General features: G+C 39.0%; 1 protein-coding gene across 1 annotated transcript in view; it reads left to right on the top strand.

Moving 5' to 3' along the window:
• Positions 1 to 20,638, top strand: part of DCAF5 (DDB1 and CUL4 associated factor 5) — a 75,618-nt gene that overhangs the window by 19,118 nt on the left and 35,862 nt on the right. The window contains exon 5 of the mRNA XM_054197900.1: positions 2,657 to 2,786. Within this exon, the coding sequence (XP_054053875.1) occupies positions 2,657 to 2,786 (130 nt within the window). The remainder of the gene's footprint in view (positions 1 to 2,656; positions 2,787 to 20,638) is intronic.

The following is a 20,638-nucleotide window of genomic DNA, read 5'->3' as shown; positions in this document are numbered from 1 at the left end:
AATTTACCTTTGGTAAATCCAAGTGTCGTTTCATCCCTATTTGTCTGTTTTTGTAATATCCAAGTGATGAGACCAGACACTGAATATGGCTTCCACATTAGAAATGGTGAAATGGTCCTTTATTGCCTTCTCCCAAACTCTACACCATAAAGAACAGTCTCTGTTAGGAGAACAAGCTGTTGCTGACAGTGGATGCCAAAAGTCGGTGGGACTGGCTGCTTAAATGCATCTGTATGAAGCTTCTCAGTATTGTAAGCTAATGTCCAGGCTGGTCTGAGTTTCTGAAATTGTACGAAATGAGGTTTGTCCTTCTTTGTTGTAGTTAAACCTTGCTACTGCTTTTACTGTTGCTGAGACTGAATGAGAAGGTTGCACTAGTGAAAATGGAGTGAATAAGTGTTGACTGTGGTACATTTGGGGCTTTTTTGCAGTAGCGTCTTAGGTTCTCTAAGTTTTAAATAAAGGGCTTTTGCATGCTTAATAGGAGTCCTGAGTCAGCATTTATGTGTGAGCCCTGCCAATGTTTACTACAATATAATGCCTGTCACTGTCTGCAATGGTATTGTTATGGGAATAGGCACTATGCTTGCCAGTGTTAAGTATAGTTAGTTACCCTGAGTGGCCAGCTCATTAAAATCTGGCAAATAACCTCCTGTTTAAAATAGTGCATTAAAAGAAGCTGGAAAAGGAGTTTCATCTCCCTTCTGTTTCTCCCTATCTTTCACTGCTGAGTGATTTATGCAATAATTTTATAAACCCACTTTTAATTTTTGTTAGAGATGGTGTTGAGCTTCTCCCTTGAGAAACATTTTCATACTCCAGTGTGTAAGAACTACAATTGTGAATGAGCATAAAGAACAATAAAAAAGTAATCCCCCTACTTTTCATTAAAGTGACTTAGTGCTTCATTAGTTTAACTCCTGTAATCTCTCTTTAATTTGACAGGTTGAAAGGCAACTTTTGATATACTAGAAGAAAAATCTGGTACCAGGGCAGGCTATTTATAATAAGGGGGTGAAGGGAAACACCAGTAATTAGTGACAATGATTTGACTAAACAAAGGTACACAAATTAAAAGTTTATTTTAAAAGAACAGCTCCCTTGTTCGGCAATCTGATAATGTTTGTATCTCCACTTGGCTAATGCAGGCCATTGCTTCTCGGTAGGGGCTGCCATTTTAATAACGCAGTCTTTTATGTCCCAGCAGGGATCTGATTTGATGATGCAAATGTAGAAGGTCAGTTTTGGTGTTAAACCTTATTTGGAGCTGCTGTCAGACCAACAGTAATCTCTAACGCCTTGGCACAGACTGGCAGAACAAAAACTTGCTCCTGTTCTTCCTTTTACCTCTGCCTCCTATGACAATTAATAGCACCAGGGAGCTTCAGCCATGGTCAGAGACCTTTTTTTTGATCACTGCTAAATGAACACTAAAAAGGAAAGTCCCTGTGTCAAAACACTTGTAATAGAGCATAAGAGGAGGATATATATGGGGCAGGACAAGTAAACGTTAATTCTGTCTCAGTTGCTTGATGGGCAGTAGTTTCAGAAGGTATTGGGAATTTGGGAGGGTTATCTGTTTAATCATATTTTATATGTCTTAATGAGGGATATGAGGAAAGAAAGTGAAGTACCTTTGGAGGTGCTTGTGGGGCTAAAGGTGCCTGCACACAGTGGCTCAAATAAGGGCAGTAAGAGAGTCTCCCAAACATGTGAGCAACACAGTGGTTGCATCAAAGCAAACAGTGAATGGAAAAGTCTAGCATAATCCCTGGCTCAAAATAGGCATTTATTGTGGTTTCTTAGTTGAGTGAAAGAGTGGCAGCATGCCACAAAAGATACAGACAACAAAGAGAATTAGACTGTGCCTAAAGCCATAAAGCTAGCAGAAACATACAGAGAAGGATGACAGAGTCAAGGCTTTTTCCCACTCCTCATGGAGGCAGCGTTTTGATGGAATGAATAGGGCAGAGAAGCAGGCCAAACGCAGTCTTGTTACACTAATCAAGATGAGAGGGAGAGAGTCTGGATGAGCACGTTCTTAACTCTGTGTGTGAGCAGCAGAAGCCAACTGTTAACACTTTTATGCCAGAGGAACACCCTTCTTGTCTAAGAGGTGGCAGGCCTCTCTTCCCCAGGGTTGGCAGCTTGCCTTGAGCTGAGTTCCATGCAAATTTATTTCACTCTTTATAATATTATTCTCCCATATAAGCAGTTGCTGCTACATTTACAGTTTGGGTGATCATCAATGGCTGTGGAAGCTTCCAGGTATATGTTGCTAGGAAACTTTCAGAAGAACCCCTGTGTGTAGTCCTTATTGGATGACGATTTGGTCATGAACCTTAAGAAGACTCGGATACTTGATCTTTAAGTGGCTAGTTTTAAACTCTGATAACCTTCCGTATGCAAAATGGTGTCTTGAAATCCAGTATGTGTCCTTTTCCATATTTAGACAAAATTAATGTACATGTGGGTGGTTTTTAAAACCTCAGTTTTTATATTGCTTTGGATGTGTCAGCTTGAGAAATGGTTTGAACATGTCTCCATATCTTCAGATCTTGTTACGCTCTTTCCATATTAAGCTGCCAAACTCATTGCATAGAACAGTTGTATGTATTGTTTGTTCTTATGTCTGAAATCTCAATTTTTTCAACAGAGCCCTTCTGCTTGGCACACTACCCATCAGCCTTTCACAGCGTGATGTTTAATCCAGTAGAACCCAGATTACTGGCTACTGCCAACTCCAAGGAGGGTGTGGGACTCTGGGATATTCGTAAACCTCAGAGGTAAGATTTGGCTGTCCTTGTTATCCTTGTTTTATGCTGTGCTATCTCATTCCCTTGAGAGATGACGGCATGCCTTTTTTTTTTTTTTTTTTTTTTAAGTCAGAACATACGATGCTAAGAAAAGATGCAGAACAAAGTTAACAGCAATGTTAGGAATGCTGAATTAAATTATTTTGCAAAATTAACATTCTTCTTCATACATACAATCTAATTTGATTTAAAATAGGGCTAGATCGTCAATGTTAAGGTAAGTGATTTTTTGGAAGCCTGTCTGGCCTCACCACTGCAGGTTAACTCATATTGTTGTGTCAAGTTCGCATCATTATATTTAGCACTGTCTTGCCAATACTGGCAGAAGCCATGGTGGACACTGCCTGATTTACAGTTTGTTTTTTCTACCCAGCTAAGTTTTCAGTGTCAGACTAGAGATTGTGGTCATGGAGGCTTTTTATTCAACGCATCAGAGCTTTATATGACTTCCTAGACACGTGGATAATCAGTTTGGCTGCATTATGTGCTTCCAGATTTGCATAGGATTTTAAACAAATGAAAAGAAGAGAGTAAGTTTACAGTATGATGTGGGGTCAGACTGGGTTCTAAAGTGGACGTATGCAATGTCTGATACCAGAGTTTCACATGCATGAGAGGTTAAGCTTCTGTTGAAGTCTTTTTCAATCTTTCAGATTTTGAAAGTAATTTTCATTTTTTATTGTAATAATCACAAAAAAATTGAGCACCTAAATTAAATGTTTCTCCCTTCCCCCCCAACTTTTATGTTTACATGTTTCCATTTGCAAGTGTAAGCGTAGAAGGGATAATTTCAAAAAAGTGAAAAGAGGGGAAAACAGGTGGTATTTGTTTTACAGTGCAGTAGCCTCAGCTATTTAAAATCTTTCATAGTGTACACTTGACTCTCCCCTTTATTGGTGAATTTCTTGGAATATCTGGAAGCGCATATCACAAAATATTCTTCTTGGGTTTGTGATGTACAGACAGAAAAAGCAATCTCATATGAAGTTAATTAAAACTGGCTTAAAAAAAATTCTAAAATGTTTAGACATCCATTGCAATAGCAACCAAATTATGGTTTCAGGAGGGTTTATTATTCTTAAATTGTAAACATTAATGGCTTGAATTGATTTTTATTTTTAAGCTTAAATCAAAATTTGCACACTGACGCTGGTAGCTCTAGAGCTCACTCACATTTGTGAAGTTTGCCAGAGCCCTTGTTGGCAGCTGTTCTACAGTCTGCTATTAAATTTAGGTTTGATAAAATTTAACTGGAAGGGAGTTAGGAAGTTGCCCAAGCTATATTCTCTTATCCTTGTCAAACTCTTTATGTCTAGGTCTTTGTAAGTAACTTTCTAACATCAAACTAACGTCAGCATGTACTGGATAGAGGGAGAGAAGTACACGACATTAGGGTTATTTTGCTCTTATAAAACATGTTTCTTGGGTTTTTTTTCTGTCATTTTAACTTCAGTTCATGTCTGGTTTTTCCTTGTGAACTAATATGGACAATGTCGGCTTCCTCTTGCCAAGACAGCTGGCCTCATACTAGTTGTGCAGGATTCTTTGTTTTTCAGCTTCTACCTCAATTTTGTTATTTAAGAACTTCTGCAGGTTGTGTTGGTCTCGTTTTTGAAAGGGAGTTACACCAAAGCATTTCTCTCTTCAGACATTTTTTTCTCAGAGTGTGAATATAAAAGGAATGATGTTGATGGAGTGGTGTAGCTTATATCAACAGAAATTCTATATGGATGCAAAATTTAGATGAAGTCTTTCACTTGGGTAGCAAAGTGAAATGGGTTCACCCCTGGAAAGGTTATGTACAAGGCTAACAAGAATAGAGAGAGGAAGGCAAGTATCACTAAGGATACAAGCACTGACCCTGATAAGTGCAGGAGCAGATTACTTCAGTAAGGAATTCTCTTCTTACAAATTTTAACAGCTGCTTTCTAATAGCAGAAATAGTGCGTTTTTCTTATTTTTAGCTATTCTTATTAAGACTTTGATCTCCAAAAGTTTCTCAGCTTATATATAAAAGTGTTGATGGCCTATTGCTTGGGGTGGTAGCAGCTATGGAAGCTCAGCAAAAGTCATGGAAACTCAGATGATCTCTAGTCTAGATGCTATCCTGCCTTCTACCTCAGTCTTGATCACAAGGCAAAGTGCTTGCTGTGAGCTTGTTGGGGGCTACTGTGTGTGTATGGGATAATAGTCTGTGCTCACATATTTAAGGACACGTTTTTAGCTGTATTGTGGCATTGTTCTTTCTAGTGCCAAGTATAAAACGGCTATAACAAAATTAAATTGGTAATGCTTCTTGGCACGTAATTCATATTTCTCCGGGTTTAGCAGCAATATGAAAGACTTAATAACCTTTGACAAATCTGAATTCTAGAGTCTTTTTTTTTGAATGATGAAAGGGGAGGGGAAAGGGTGCCTCACATTGTAACCTCTCGTGTCATCTTGAAGGCCTTAATAAATTAAATTGGTGGAAGCTTGTATGCTTACATCTGAGGGACAAGAGATGCCTTTCTCAGATTCTAATCCAATGAAAGTAAATCTTTCCAGTTTAAAAACTAAATGGTGATGGTTAACCATCATACCTTGCAACTACAGTGCTGAAATTCCTAGGTGTACAGGTCATGCCACTTTTTCTGTGCATAGGGGAATGTGTACAACATCCTTCTTGTACAGCTGGACATATGCCACTTATACCATGCAGCTGTTCCCTTAAGCACTGAATTTAAAGCATTTGCACCTACTAGGTGTGGTGCATTGTGTAAAACAGGCACATGCTTCCTGACTGCAGCTCATTCCTCCCAGAGGACTCAGAAAGTGGATAGTAAGAGACAGGCTGCTCCTCGCGGAGTAAATGCTGTTGACTGATATTTAGAGCCTCAGACTTGGGCTGGGTAAGCTGTAACGTAAAGGAACGCAGGTGATAAGTCCGCTCTCAACTGCCATTTTTCTGGGACAGACGTCAGCTTTTCTCCTTTGCTCGATCAGAGATGTGCTCAAAACATGGTGAGAAGGGCATGCTTAGCTGAGGGAAAGGAAATGGCCTAAAGCACTCTGCTGCCACTCCAGTTTGCTCCCAGGAAACTCTTTGGGAAGAGGACTCCTCAGAGTGAGCTGTGTCCTGCTAGTGGGCTGCCAAAGCCAGAATCCCTCATGTTTAAATAAATTAGACAGGATTTTTAGTCTTTATTAAAGTAACAGATCATTTGCCAAAACTCCCACTGTTATCTGCAGATCTAGTTTGTTAATCTAGAAATATGCAACTTGATTTTTAACGTTTTTGGAGTCAATTAACTTTGTCTTATGAAGAAACAGTTCTATTAATTTGTAGATCAGCTAAGATAAAAATCCTTACTGCAGTGAGGAAGTAGAAACCAGAATTTAGATTTGCATCTGTGGGTTTTAGTTTGTTAAACTCTCTTCTGGAGAAAATACACTGTGAACTTCATTATCGGGGGAAAAAAAGAGGTTTTTGTTAAGGATGAAGTAATCCACATAATGCCGTAAGTACTTGTGATAGACTTTGCATAGAACTGAAGTTGGTATGTGAGGGAGTTTGTGTATATTTTCCGTATTCTTATTAATAATAAAGGACACAACATGTAGTTTCGGGTAAGATGTGTGCCAAAAGTGTTTTGGCTGATGAATTTTATTGGCATAATGGGTTAAACAGCCCTGAAGTCCTCCATAATCTAGGGATAAACAGGAAGCTGCCTGTGTAACTTGCATGCCAGAACACTAGCGCAGCAAAGAAGGGCTACTGCATCAGCTGCTTTTCTCATTGCCAAAAAAGTCTGCTAATGGTGGAAATCCTTGCTTCTCTACAGGTTTGTAGCTCTCTTTTATGCTGTCATAAGTATCCAAGAAAATAGGACACTGCCTAAGGTGTAGGAAGGATGAGGGAATAGAGACTTTTGGGGGACACAATGTAGAAGTATTAACTTGCTGGGATTGTTGAATAGCACAATATATAACTATAGTATAAAATTGCTGTATCTGTCTATTCCTTCCCTAGCCTACATTTTTATTTCCATTGCTGTGCATGGAGCTCACTTGTGAGGGACTTTATTTTATGCTGTAAACTGTCAAGGGAAATTCCTCATTTCCTTCAGTATTGATGTAGTCCTTCATAATATTGTGGCCATCATGGGAGGTTTATCAGTTCTGTCGTTCCACCTGTGGTGCTAGCAGAAATGGCTAGATCGGGTAAACTTTAGCTGTTTTGTCATGACATGTGCTAGTGGGGTTTTGACTAGGGGTTGAATGGATAGAAAGAAGGGGAAGAAGTGTAGATACTTTTAGTTGATTGCTGTGGATTGCGAAAATAGGAACTTCCAGTGGGTTAAGCAGGGCTGCAGCACTCCTCCAATACAGGAAAGGTGAAATGGTTATACGTAGTTAATAATCTGCTGCTAGTATAACACTTCATATAAAACTCATTTACCCTGACTACTGTCCTGTTCTCTGTCAATTCTCAGATGAAACTCACAATATTAAACAGATGCAGCCACTACTTGGTTTGCTTCATAACTGGAGACTGTTGTGGGGAATCCTGCTGCTGCTGTCCTGCAAAATCCAGAAAGCAAATGGGAAGCCTGGAATTCCGAAGACTAGCTGTTTGTGGCAAATAGCAGTTCTGTAGCTAGCAATACTTTCACGTAACATGTATTATGGCCAACAGCGCTGGTGCGGTAATACTGTTCACAGACTTAGGTGAGGTTTGATAAGCCCACAGCATTCAGCTGGCCTTCGCTCATTTGAAGGGGATCAGGTTTAATGCTGAATTTCTGGTTTTAATCAACAGAGGCTTCTCAGGTTGAGGTATAGTTTAACTTTGTTCAACTTGATGATGCACTGTCAGAAAAGGGGTGATCTGCTGTTAACTGTGAAACTTGTGTGGCAGTCAGTGGAATATGGCTAATGGTGCAGTTTTAAACTAATATCTCTAAATTTTCAAAATCTTGAATGGAGTAGTGATATCCTAGTAGGTTAGAGAATTCAGGTACAGATTCCACTGCTTGTCAGAAACACATTAGCTGCACGTACTTATTTATCTGGAAAATCTGAATTTGTCTTCTAGCTTGCTGTTACATGCCTCCAGCCGGGAGAAGTTGGTTTTATCTCCTTCTTTAGTCAGGCAACACCAAACACATCTACAAATTAAAACCAAAATATTTTTAGGGTTAGAAAAAAGTCCTGATTATGAGTAGATTTTATTCATGTACTGTGAAATTGGTTAACTTTCTGATGGGAAGCTTGGAGTGCTTTATGCTTGTCTAGTACAGTGAAGAGGGTAATTGAAAAGCCAGCATTTCTTGGCACGCGTAGGGAAATTTAAGAGACAGATCTGAATTGTGAAAAGTGTAGCTCACTTCAAATAGTCATAATTTGATTAGTCTTGCTGACTGAGTCAGGATACAGAGGCAGATTCATTTTGCTTTTTCCAAAGTTCATTCACAGCTTGATATCTTTTCTGCCTCAGATTTAGTGCACGCAGCAATTGAGACTTTCCCCTTCTTTCCCAGTATACTAATAAGATCTGAATGTGGTGGTCTGGCTCCTCAAAAATAGCATATGAAGCACTGTTAAAACAGAACTAATGTAAGTCCAGCATGATTACAAGTTGACTAGTGATTCTGGAAATCTTATTTTTCTATTTTTAGAACGTGTGAGTATTTCTTTCAGGTGGATGTTAAATTGAAACCAACTGTATTGTTTCTTTTTCAAAAACAGCATTGGAAAGTTTAACTGTGTCTTAATTAATGAGGCTGTTGTAAGGCACTCACACCACTAGATGGGGTCTGGAAGCTGTGCCTTTTTTTAAGAAAATCATAAAAGGCAAGTCTGTGCATCTTAAACTGTTTACAATAAAATATGTATTGCAAATATGTATTATTATGGGATTGCTGGGGGCAACTCAACAAGTCAGTTTACATTTACATAACTCCAGTTATTTTTAGATACTCCAGTTCTCCCTTGCCCTTTTCCGTGCAGCCCCATGCCCATCTCCTTCTTTTACTGAAATCAAAAGGCTGGGTTTTTTTCCCTAAGAAAATATGATAATTATCCCCTTTAATTCATTCTTTTCCTATGTTCACCCTCCTTCCCCAATTTACATCAACTAATCTGGAAGTTTTTGAGATCAAAATGATTATTGGTCTGTCCTATTAATAACCATCACATACTTTTAAACCGGTTTTCATACTACAAAAAGGCTGTTCACAGAAGTGTTTTCTGCTTGTGATGAGAGTGTGGAGCCTGTGCTTTTTACACAGTGGGATCCATTTCTGAGTCCAGTTCAAGGGTTAAAATGCTAAGTCTTGGGTCAGTATCAGAAATACGTATCTCTTGGCATTTTTGTGAGCCTGGGAGAGCTTATCTAAAAGCTCCCAGGCCCTCATTCCTGCTATGTCCATTGCACTAATTCTGTGGTTGACCTGTTTTCTGAGCCAACTCATGCTCAGAAGTTCGAAAACTAACCTGGAAAAGCTTTGTAGCATTCTTATGGCCTGGCAAGTTGAACTGGGTTCAGGGAGGGCCCAGTGGATGGCATAGATGATGGAGAAGAGAAAGGGAGGTTTGTAAGGCTGAGAGTAGGAGATAAGAAGGAAGAAAGACCTTCCTCATTTGAGGAGCAGTGAACTATTAGATATGTTCATCTGTTTGTGGCATTACTGTTTTATTTGCTTCAGTTTCTTTTGCTACACTAACCTTTCCTTTTTTTATCTCATCAGTATGTTCTTGCAAGAATTCCTGGTGGCTTTTTACAAAGTAGAAGAGGTGAAACATAACCAAAGTTGGGGGTGATTTACTTTCCAAGGCTGCCTGTTTCATGAGAATAAACTAAAAGCAGAGAGTGTTTCTGCTTGACACTTGACTTTTTATGTTCCTGCAGTACGATGTAGTGCTCCAGGACACTGGTCTTGAGTGTTGTGTTCTGGGAACACTTCTGTTCCCAGAACTCAAGTAATGGATTCAAACTCTGAGCGAGGTAGAAATGCTTACATAAGATAGACCTTTTTAAGATTCTTCTGAAAGTTCAAGAGGCCTGTGCTGTCTGTGTAGTTACAAGTCAATGTACTCAAAAAGCCCAAGGCAATGATAAACGGATCACATTGCCAAATTTGTTTCACCTTTGGAAATACTATCAATAGATTGGTGAGGCCTATTGATAGGGGTGAAGTAACCATAATTTCCCCTGTGGCAGAGGTCTACTTGGTTACCCCATACACGGTGTTCAGCTTAGTCATTGTGCTGCAGGAAAACGTGATCCAACTGTTACAACAATGTACTGAATGCACAACTTCTGGTCCAAATCTATTAGAAATCACAGGTACTCTGTACTTCTGAAAATCCAGTTCTTGTCTCTTGATTGTTTTGCCTTACAGTTTTTCACTTGTTTCATTTAGTTCACAGCCTTTTAAAGACCTTGTTTCTGGATCGGTGTAATGGCCTCTGATGGCAAGAGGAAAACACTGTATGTACCACATGACTTCTTTCTGTGTAGGGGTATGGAATATCTCTGTTTTCATGATAATCTGAGAATGCAGAAGTCTTGCAGGTCGTTTATGACCTGCTTGACGTCTATGACCTTAGATTGACATGCTGACATGTGGTTGGAAAAGCTAGGTTGCAGGTTCACAAGTCCTTTGTCGGTTTTGAAATAGAAGTGGTGGCTACCAGAACTACAGGCAATTTGAGAACAGTTCTTCAGAGTTTAGTTAGATGCACGTCAAGTAGACCGTCTTTGCAAGAGAGGGCTAAGTATTACCTCTGAATAGAGGCATGGTGTATTTTGTTGGGGTTTTTTTGTTGATGGGTGGGAGCACAAGGAAAAGGGAGATGATGAGTGTTTGCAGCTCTGTCTGTACCACAGGTGATATTTATAGCCTGTTGCATAGAGAGGACTTTAGAAAAAAACCTGTGTGGTGATGCGGAAGGTATTCTAAGGTCATAAAACCAGCATCGTAACTGAGTCCAAGTCCATAGATTTAGGTCTCCGACGGTTGCCAATTTTAGTTTCCAGGCTCATACCTTCAAGGTATTTGATCCTTAAAGATCATACCAGAAGAACAGAGACAGCAGTTATTTTCTGAGAAATGCTCATGCACAATGCTGAGTTTTATCCTTTCTAGCTTACCTTCCTAGCTCACTCTGAAAAGTAGCAGTTGCCTAGTTTTATCTGTGTGTTACCAAGATGTCTGGTATGTTGGCTGAAATACTGAGCTTCTGGAAGTGCAAGTGTGGGATCCAGTATTGTTGATGGTTGTGTTGCAGGGGATATTAATCCAGGGAGTAACCACAGGGTTTGCTTTTGGCAATTGAGTTTAGTGAGGTTTGGGGCTAGAAGTGGTGGATTGGGAATTTTCTCAAAGTAGCATCTTTGGTTGTAATTGTGTTTTTTTAACAGCTTTTTAATAAGATGTTACCATGATGGCTACAGGAATGGGATGGCAGAAGTAGTATGTGGAGATTTAAGGTTTTTCTTTTGACTGTTTTGTATTTTGACCCTGCATGTAAAGGAAAGAAGCTTGTGATTCTAATCACTTCTAAAGCATGTGCTTTGGGATTGCCAAAGCCCCTGCAGATGGGGGTGTCCCTTTACGTCATTGAATCCGCAACTACCCGTTTAAATTATTTCAGTGCAATAGAAGTGTGCTGCATGTTTCTGTTTGGAGACCTTTGTCAGTCCTGCTCTGAGCAGAACACTGTATTAATGGGTGCAGGAAAAATGTGTGTATCTTGGCAAGCACTTTTTCATTGTCAAACTTATCAGTTCTTTTTTTTCCCTTCCCAGTTGAAACATTTGTTTTGAACTTTTGAATAACTTTATGCTGCTTAAAGTAATTAATTTAGCTAGGTTACAGATTGACAAATTTTAAGTGCTATTTAGGCGCTCACCAGAATGGGTCAACCACGCCACCTCAAATAGTTCAAATAACTATTTCTCTTCTCTCATAGTTCAGGAAATATAACTCATCCCACACGTGTACCATCCTCATCTGTTTGCTTCTGTGCTCTTGAGGCAGCTCAGCTGATCTGTGTGTCTCAAGCTAGAATTTGAAGCTCTCCTGACCAGGTCCATCTTGGCATATTTGCCCCAAATAACACAGAATGTAAACTGAGATATTTTTTTCCCCTACTTGTTTTCCATTATTTATTAATGTTCCTTTTAATGTAATAGAAGGTGAGCTGATTGTTGCTTAAGTTTGTGGGGATTTAATTATTCTTTTCTGGAAATCTTTTGAATGTGTTCAAGGAACTTTTGAATGGTAATGGCATCGGGGTAAGGGTTGGTATTTTTGCGATCTTTTTTGGCTTCGTTTTCCTCATTGTAACCATAAATAAATCTCCAAACTATTTGCCACAGATTTAGCCAAAATAGATTACTTTAGCATTAGAAACATCTAAGGTAGTCTCCTCTGCCTTTCTAGTAGGGGGCCACTGAAGAAAAAAAGGAGTACTCGCAAATAAACCTTTTTGACTTAGAGCAAAGAGAGATGGTGACAATCATTAAGGCTTCAGTCATGCTGATGGCTTAAGTGGTATTTCTGCTGGGTACAAGCACTTTCCTGCATATGGACTCCTTTTTTGTGGTTGCCACTTTCAGCAAGTTAATGGGTTTTTTCCCTTTTTTTTTCTTTCTTTTCTTTTTCCCTTTTGAAGACAGAAGTGCTGCACTAAAATTGCAAAAGATGTAAATCAGTGAATTTATAGCTAGATATTTTTTACTCTGAAGCAAGTGATCTTTTCTGTTGCTAGTGTGAGCACCAACTAATAGTCTAGAAATAAGACTATTTCTAGAAGACTTATTTCTAGAAGACTTATTTCTAGAAATAAGACTTATTTCTAGAAGAAATAAGTGTGCAAGTCTGCCAGCTACTACCTGGTAACCAAGTGTGTGAATCGGGTGCTATAGTTTCTGTTCCCACCTTTATGTCTTGGCCTTATCGTGGAATTAACTAGGATGGTACTGTAGGAAGGTCCCTCTCACTTAGCTTCTGTTTTAGATATACCCATTTCTTATGTCAATGGCAGTCCTGCTTTATTTATGTCCTACCTTGTCAGCCCCTCTTGGGATAGAGGGTTTAGCTTAGCTTTTTCTATGTTTAGGCTGGTATCTTACCTGTAGTGGAGCATATTCAGGTTAGTCCACTGATGTGCAAACTAAAGATCTTTGAAGTTTTTTTTTCAATGACAGAATGAAAGATTTTTGATTTCCCTCTAGCATCCTCAGATTTGTTGATCAGACACGCAACTGAGTTTTGGAGTACTGAGGTTGAAACTGTATAATAAAAATGTGTACTGTTAGTACTTCAGCTTTTAGTTCTTCTTAGACAGGGCTATGACTCTTCTGTTCAGCTTTTCCTGTCTTGATTTTAGTAGTTTTCTCAAACCTTCATTAGTTAAAAATCATACTATCCATTGCAGATAGTTAGCCCTCCATCATATTCATGGGTATTTTCTGATTTGAAGATTAAACTTTTTCACATCTACCAGCATCCCCACACTGGTTTGGTTCTGGCCAGGCACTTTAAGCTAGGTACTGTTCCTTTGCTCTGTGGGATCCAGCTTGCTCCCAGAAGCAGTGGTGGTATTCAGGTTTTATAATTTTCAAGAATATAAGTAGCTTCATGCAGTAAACAAGAAGTCAGGAAAGTTGGTTTTGTTTCACAGTGTTGGCTAGGTCTGTTGATTGACCTCTCTTGCCCTCAGCTTTTCTTGTATCAAGGAATGGGAATACTGCCTACTTCAAAATCCTCATGATGCTTAATCTTTTTGTTAGCGTTGAAATTCTCTAACACACAGGTCTTTCTAAAGCAAGAATTTAAAGTGCCAAGTATTGTCCTTGCAATGCAAATTTTAAAAGTATAAAATAGCTATCTGTTGTTCAAAAGGAGCTCTGATTTAATGTGGTTTTGTAGCCTGCTTTTTTTAAGGAAATAGGTCTGTGATCATCTTGTCCTAATCACCTTTATGTCTCATTTCAATAAGGAGGGAATTAAAATGAGGAAAGGAATTAAGAGATACCATATTTTGTTCAAAAAAAGAAAATAAAATTTTAAAAAACGTTGGTAACTGAATACAAGGGAGAGACCCTTTTAGTGCACTTACTGGGAGAACAACTGAAATGTTAGTTCAATCCTATTGTAAGACAAGGGAATTAGTCTTTGAAACATCAGTCAATGGGAAACTCTGGTGGAACCAATTTGATGAGACCAAAGTTGTGTGTGCAGTTGCATTCAGTTAGCTTTACATGATAATTTCGATTCATCTTGTGCCTATTAGAGGCAAAAGCTTTACTGATTCAAGACTGTCTGTGCTTCTGCAGGAGCATCTTGGATCTTGCCACTTTCCCTGTCAAAAGGAAGCCCTACTTTCTTGTATTGTCAGATGAGAGAAAAAATCTGTGGCTGATGTTACTCAGCCTTTCTAATGCAATAGAAGAATCGGAGCACAGAAACATGTATAGGAACAAACGCTTCATAGGACTGCAGTATTGATTTGTGACTGCTTTTGCATAGACACTAAGGTGTGAAAATGGATTTACTCTTCAGGAAGATTTACCAACTTTTACACTCAGATTATTTTTCTGAGGTAACGTTCTCTAGTATCTGTGTTCTTTGTGTTATACTGACTTTGGTGTGCGTGCTTCATTTTGGAAACAGCTCCTGTTCCTTCATTTGGCCTAAAGGTCATCTTCCCATGCCACGTCTCACTGTATTTGCATATTCTCTGTCTGGTTATCTGATGGAAGCTACTCCTTTGTGTTTTGCTGGATTCAGCTGAGCAGTGTTCTCTCTCACAGTCTGTACTTTATCCTGCAAGGTACTGTTCCTGAACAGGCTGAATAATGGACTCTGACTGTAGAATTTAGGGATTAGAAAAGGAGGAAAATAATCAGGCGATTTGGCTAGTTTAGCTTGTGGCTGTTGAACAGTTGCTCTTTACTTTGTATTCTCTACTTTCTTTTATTTTTTAATCTGACTATATTTTTTTTTTTTCTTTTCCTGCAAAACTATTTCACTCTGGGCTAGATCTCGTTTATTACTTACATTACAGTAACACCAAGATGATTCAAGCAGACAGTGAGAATAGGGCACTCTTGTGCCTGCTGACTCTCAGATCTGTAGTGGGGGGAAGCCTTGGTCAGTGAGAATGTTTGGGAACAGGTCTGTAATAAGACCAAAACAAACCCTGGATAGAGCTGGAGGAGGATGTGAAACATTTAAACAAATAGGGTTGGTTTTGTTGTTGTTGTCTTTTGCTACTGTTTAATCACTGTAATGGCAGAGGTAAGCTTTAAGTCCTGAAAGGATAAAAATAATACAGATGAGGGGGACAGCTTTGTACTTTGTGCCTCTGCTCTTGTCATCGTCCTCAAAACACTGAAATTTGGTAGTTTTTTTCCTGTGAATGAAGGCAGAATAAAGGAAAACATAATGCTTTCTGGAGCGCTGCCTGAGAACACTGGTGAAGCAACATTAGCATTCAGTGATTCAATTAGATCGTAAGGGCCAAACCATGCAAGCCTCTGCTGTTATGAGGTCTGGGTACGTAAATCTGGTGATGTTTGACATTCTTAAGGCTCCAGATTCTGAAGTCAGAGAAGTTATCAGATAAGAATCTCTCTTATTAAAAAATAAAAATTAATAAATTATTGCCTTGCTGGTTCTGGGGGGAAAGGTGAAGCTTTTCTTCGCCTTAGAGCTTGTCATGCATCAAAGTTTATTAATGATGGGGGATTCCTTTTTATACTAATCTCCATGTTCTTGACCCTAACGGTAAAGAGCTGAACGTGCAGAATCTTCACCCTGAATTCCCTACTTTTCCAGTGTTGGTGGATGCAGTTGATTTTACTTGTATCTTCTTTCTGAAGGAAAGCAAAGGTTTTTAGTTTTGCAGACAATACACAGCTTTTCTTTTTGTTGGTTATTCTTTAAAGTCCAAGCAAATACCTCTTACTTCCTGTTAAGGATTCCAGGGGATGTAGTTCTTGAAGAGAGTTCTTGTAAAGGTAGTGAGATAATCAGAAATAGTGATGACAGAATTTAGAAAAATGAGCATGTTACTGAGAAATAATAAAATCCTGAGTATGGCTTGTGTACCTTTTTAATCTTAAAACACTGATGGACTTCCTTCACATTTGTTAACACTTCTGAATACATATGGGGAAACTCCATACACTTTGACTCGACTTACCTGCTTTTCAAAGAAACTCTCTTGAGATTTCTGTGAGACTTGTAATCTACTTAAAAAAAAAAAAAAAAAGTTTGAATGTTAATTATCCCATGCTTGCTTTTCTATTATTGGTTAACTTGGCTCTTTTTAAGTATTTGCTCCAAACTAACTAAGAATTGTGTGTGTTTACACACACAATAACACAGAATAGCACAGAATAACTTTCTTCCAAATAAAACCCCAAACCTTTCTGCAGTTTTCCAGACCAATGTTCTTTTTGCCAAGTTTCATTCCAGTTCTTTTTGCACAGTTAGAAGTTCCTCAATTTTGTGGTTACAGAAATGCTGACAAACACGGTTGTATGCAATGGTGTGTATTAGTTACAAGCATTCAGTTCATTTTTTCCTTTTAAGGTCATTCTTTCATTAAGTTAGTTTCACACACTGCTGTTTATGATATCAACACTTTCTCCCTTCCTTCCTTCCTTCGCCCTCTTAAATGACACTCATTTCCCAAGAACAGTGTCTGTACTGCAGTTCGTTGTCAGATTTGTAGCTTATCAAGAGAAGCTATTCAATGGTTTTATTTAATGGTTCTATTTAATGCTGTCATGCTTCCTGTTTTTATTTTATTTCTACCAAGACACTGATCTTCTCTCAGTTTTAATGGCCACTGTCTGTTGCCAAGCTAACTTTTGAATAGCCTGAGTTAAGCTTATGTTACCACTCAGGCAGTTGACTTTTCAAAAAGGGATGAAACAACTTCTTTGTTTAGAAAAAGAGAGAGAGGAGGAGAGGGAAATGCATGTTTCAGGTATAGACTTTTCCTGCAGATTCTGAGTGCAGCGAGACTACTTCTTCCCTCACCCCACTAGCTGCCAGTAGAACAGGATTTATTTACTTTAGCAGTGCTACTCTTGGATTGAAAGCCTTCCATTGTTTGGCTGAGCTGGTATTTAGTTAACACTTGAGTGCTGCCTGTGTGCAGCATATCCAACTACGGAAATGACCATATTGCGCATAACTGTCCATTCTCTCCCTCCTCAGCCTCCCTTTAGCTCCAGCACGTGTGTTTGGATTGTAATGTTCCATCTGTGGACTAAATATTTCCCTTAATCATACAAGATGACTTTTTTAAAAAACTCAGAAGTGCACATGTCTCTATTGCTTCCAGAGCTGGTAGGCAGCATCAGCATTCCGCAGCTGGCTGGGTGAGCCAAATTTGGAAGCAGACTAAATCCCAGAGTAGACTGGGTCTGGATTCATAAAGATAATGCCTCTGGCAGAAAGGGCACCCATCTTGTTCAGAGGTGCCCTTTTAGGATTTTCTTCGGATTTCTCACTAGCTGTCACGGTCTGTGTCTTCAAGAGGGGAGTATTGCTATTAGTCTGATGCATCAGTAAACTTTTAGTAACTGCAATAAGGTGTTGCCTCTGAAATTCTTTTGCTGGAGCACGTAATAAGGAGCAGGGAGAAGTGGCAGTTCTAACATGAGCAACTTATCCAAGCATGTCTACACTGCTCCACGTAATCCTGTGTGGAAAAAATACAAAAGTAGCACTGACTAAAGGTATAGAACACCACCATGATGCAACTGGGAAAGCGGAGACAGTCATTTGGGCACTGAACGTGCTTAAACACAGCTCTCCCCTACCTCTTTCCTACCCACCCCAATAAAAGAAAAAGAACAAAAGCTCTAGTTCTGATTAGTTTGAAGATCTTTAGAGCTTCTTGATACAGACATCCTCTTTAGTACTAATCAGAATTAGTACTGGTTTAATACTGTAAAAAAATAATGTAACTTCCCCCAACTTCTTTCTTGGAGATGACTGACTGCTTTTTTCCTGCAATTTTTTTGGAGATGGAATACTGTGGAAGACATCTTGAGCAATTATTATTTTTTTTCCTAAAGCCAGCATGGTTGTTCTATAAGCAACTAAATTTTATAATGGAAATTAGCGAAGTCTTGGGATTCCTTAGTTCTAAATACTGCTACCACATGCACTGCCTGCAGTAGGAGGCACAGAGAGAGAGGTTTCTCAAATCCTTTGTCTCCTCTGTGAGCTAGGTTCCTAGCTTTTCCACCAAGATGGAGCCATGAGTTGCACCCCCTCGATACCCCCTGCATCATATTTCTGACCATATCTCTCAGACGTTGTCTTGCAGGAGCAGAGAGAGCACAAATATTTCTCTTCTGTTTGGGTCAGGAAATGGATGCTTGGGAGTTTTGGTGTCAGTTTGTCTTTCTTCATCCCCACCTGACTACCTGCTGCTCTTTTCATAGCTTGTTAAATGAAAACACTGTGCAGTTAATTTAACAAGCCCTTTCAAAGAGGCAGAGAGGAAGCAAGCAGGACACAGCGGGGTGGGGAAAACAGAAGACCACTGTCTTGTGATTAGTGCAGCAAAGTGCTGCGCTTGGAGCTCTTGAGTCTGGTTTTTGGGGACAGAATTGAGGCAAGCGAGGAAAGTCATTGGCATGTTGCTCTTCTATATAAATGGCAAGTGGCTTTTTTAGCATTTCTTTCTCTATCAGCTAAACTTAGCCCACTGCCTTTTTTACTAGTGTGGGGTTTGGGTTGGTGGGCATGGTGTTTTGTTTATTTTTTTTTTTTCTTTTTCCTTTGAGACGAACGTTCAAGGAGCTGCAGCACAAACTGTATTTCCATTACATGTGTGGCTGAATTGTGTGGAATGAGGGTATGAGGGAGGCAAAGCTGTGGATCTTTTGAGGGATCATAACTGTGCAGCTCCTTAATTCTAGACTTCTTATGTGTGTATATGATCATAATTTCTGAAGTAAAATATTCTTTTAGAGCTCTGTTACACTGAGGTTACTGAAACACAATACAGAATTCAACTCCAAGAGGTGTTTTCTTTGATAGCTTTGACTGCTATAGGAGCTTAATGAAAACATCTGTTAGCAGAATGGAAGCTACTTTAATACTACACTACTATTACTATAAAATATAATCTCAAAATATTTCAAACAGGGCATAATAATAGTAACCATGGAAACTTTGCTTGAAGATTTGAAAGGATGGGGCATCTGGTAGGCTCGCTCGCTTGTAGACAGGGGAGAATTCCAGGTTGCATTTTAGATTGAGGAGGAGAACTGGTAGCGAGGAGAGGGGCGTAGTCTTTGTTCAGCGGTGGCTGCACCTTAACAGGAAGTCTGGTTGGTGTATATATGTTATGGTGTTCTTGTCCATGGTGCAGAATTTGTATATTTTTATAGAAAAATTGACCTTTCTTAGCCAAAAACATCTGGGTTTATTTCTTCTGCCTGATTTTTGGTCTGGGGTTTAGGTTGATTTTTGGTTTGTTTGGGGGTTTTTTTTGCTTGTTTAATTTTTGTGGTGTGGTGGGTTTTTTTGGGCTTTTTTGGTTTTTTTTTTTAAGGAAATGGAAACTTCTATAGAAAATTTTTTTGGCTTACACAAACCTATTGGGAAAGGGGGAGGGGAAAGACAAAAGTTGTCTGTGTGTTTTGGGTTTGTTTGTGTTTGGTTGTTGGTTTTGTTTTTTTTTTTTTTTAATGCCTGACTGAGTATTTTGAGCTGGCTGAGTACTTTATCAATCTTGAACAGAAACTAGGGCTGATGAGGGGGATCCTAAATCCTCGTCTCTAAGGTTACAGTTTCTAGTATTAAATTTTCTCATGTTTTTATTAAAAAACATAAATGCTATTAAGAGAAGTGCAGCAGTTTTGCCTAGCAGGAGGAGAATGCACACGCACATGAGAGAGCAGGATTCTTTGTGCTGATACAGGCATTTAGAAGTTTTGATGCTCAGCTTGAAGGTCTAATTATTTGGCCTTGAAAATGTGACGTCTGGTTCCTTTGTGGTGCCCTGGCTTTGACTGTTCAGTTCGCAAAGTGCATATGTGTGACAACAGTGTACTTCTAGTCCATTCATTATGTGGAGTCTTCTATTTTGTTTTTGGTTTTCTTTAATTCTGGCTTAGGAGCAATAGTTATTTAACTTTACAGTATCTCATGTAATGATGCGTGCTTCAACCTGCATGGAATGTGGCTTCCCATCCATGTGGAGTGACTCATTTTTCACAAATGTTGGGGCAGAGGACTACAGCAGAAAGTAAAATGCATTAAAATCTATGAATAAACTTCCCTCTAGAATCTGCAAATTCTGTGCTGGCAGGCCTTCTCTAGTCCAGAAGGTGCATAAAAGTCATAGCTTTTAACAAGATTTGATGGCGATTGCTCAAAACCTGTTAACAAAAGGTCAAGCTGTGCTACTGCTTAAGGAGGTTTCAGTGTTCACTGAACAAAAAAGGGATAAAATGTCTTCCTTGTCTGCCTTCCCATACACACAATCTTTTCAAGTGCAGGGATTGAATTAAGTCTTTGAAAAAAACAGAAAGCCCATACAATGCAAGTTGAATTTCAGGTATGCTGTGGTTATCTTTAGGTTCCTGGATGGAATAAATTCCATATTCTGTTATTGTTTTAAAGAGAGAGCCTGGAAACTTGTGACCCTTTGTTTTTGTCTTGTATATGTCAATAAGAACTGATACAAATACTCCAGCTCTGATGATATAGCCTTATATGGGACAAGGAAACTAGCTAATTCAACCATGTGAGAGTTTTAGGTAATAGTATCATGTGGTAGCATAATTGTCT

The sequence above is a fragment of the Rissa tridactyla genome, chromosome 4, assembly GCF_028500815.1.
Source record: "Rissa tridactyla isolate bRisTri1 chromosome 4, bRisTri1.patW.cur.20221130, whole genome shotgun sequence".
Taxonomy (NCBI): Eukaryota; Metazoa; Chordata; class Aves; order Charadriiformes; family Laridae; genus Rissa; species Rissa tridactyla.
Note: the sequence above shows the minus strand (reverse complement) of the source record. Positions and strands in the feature narration are given on the sequence as shown.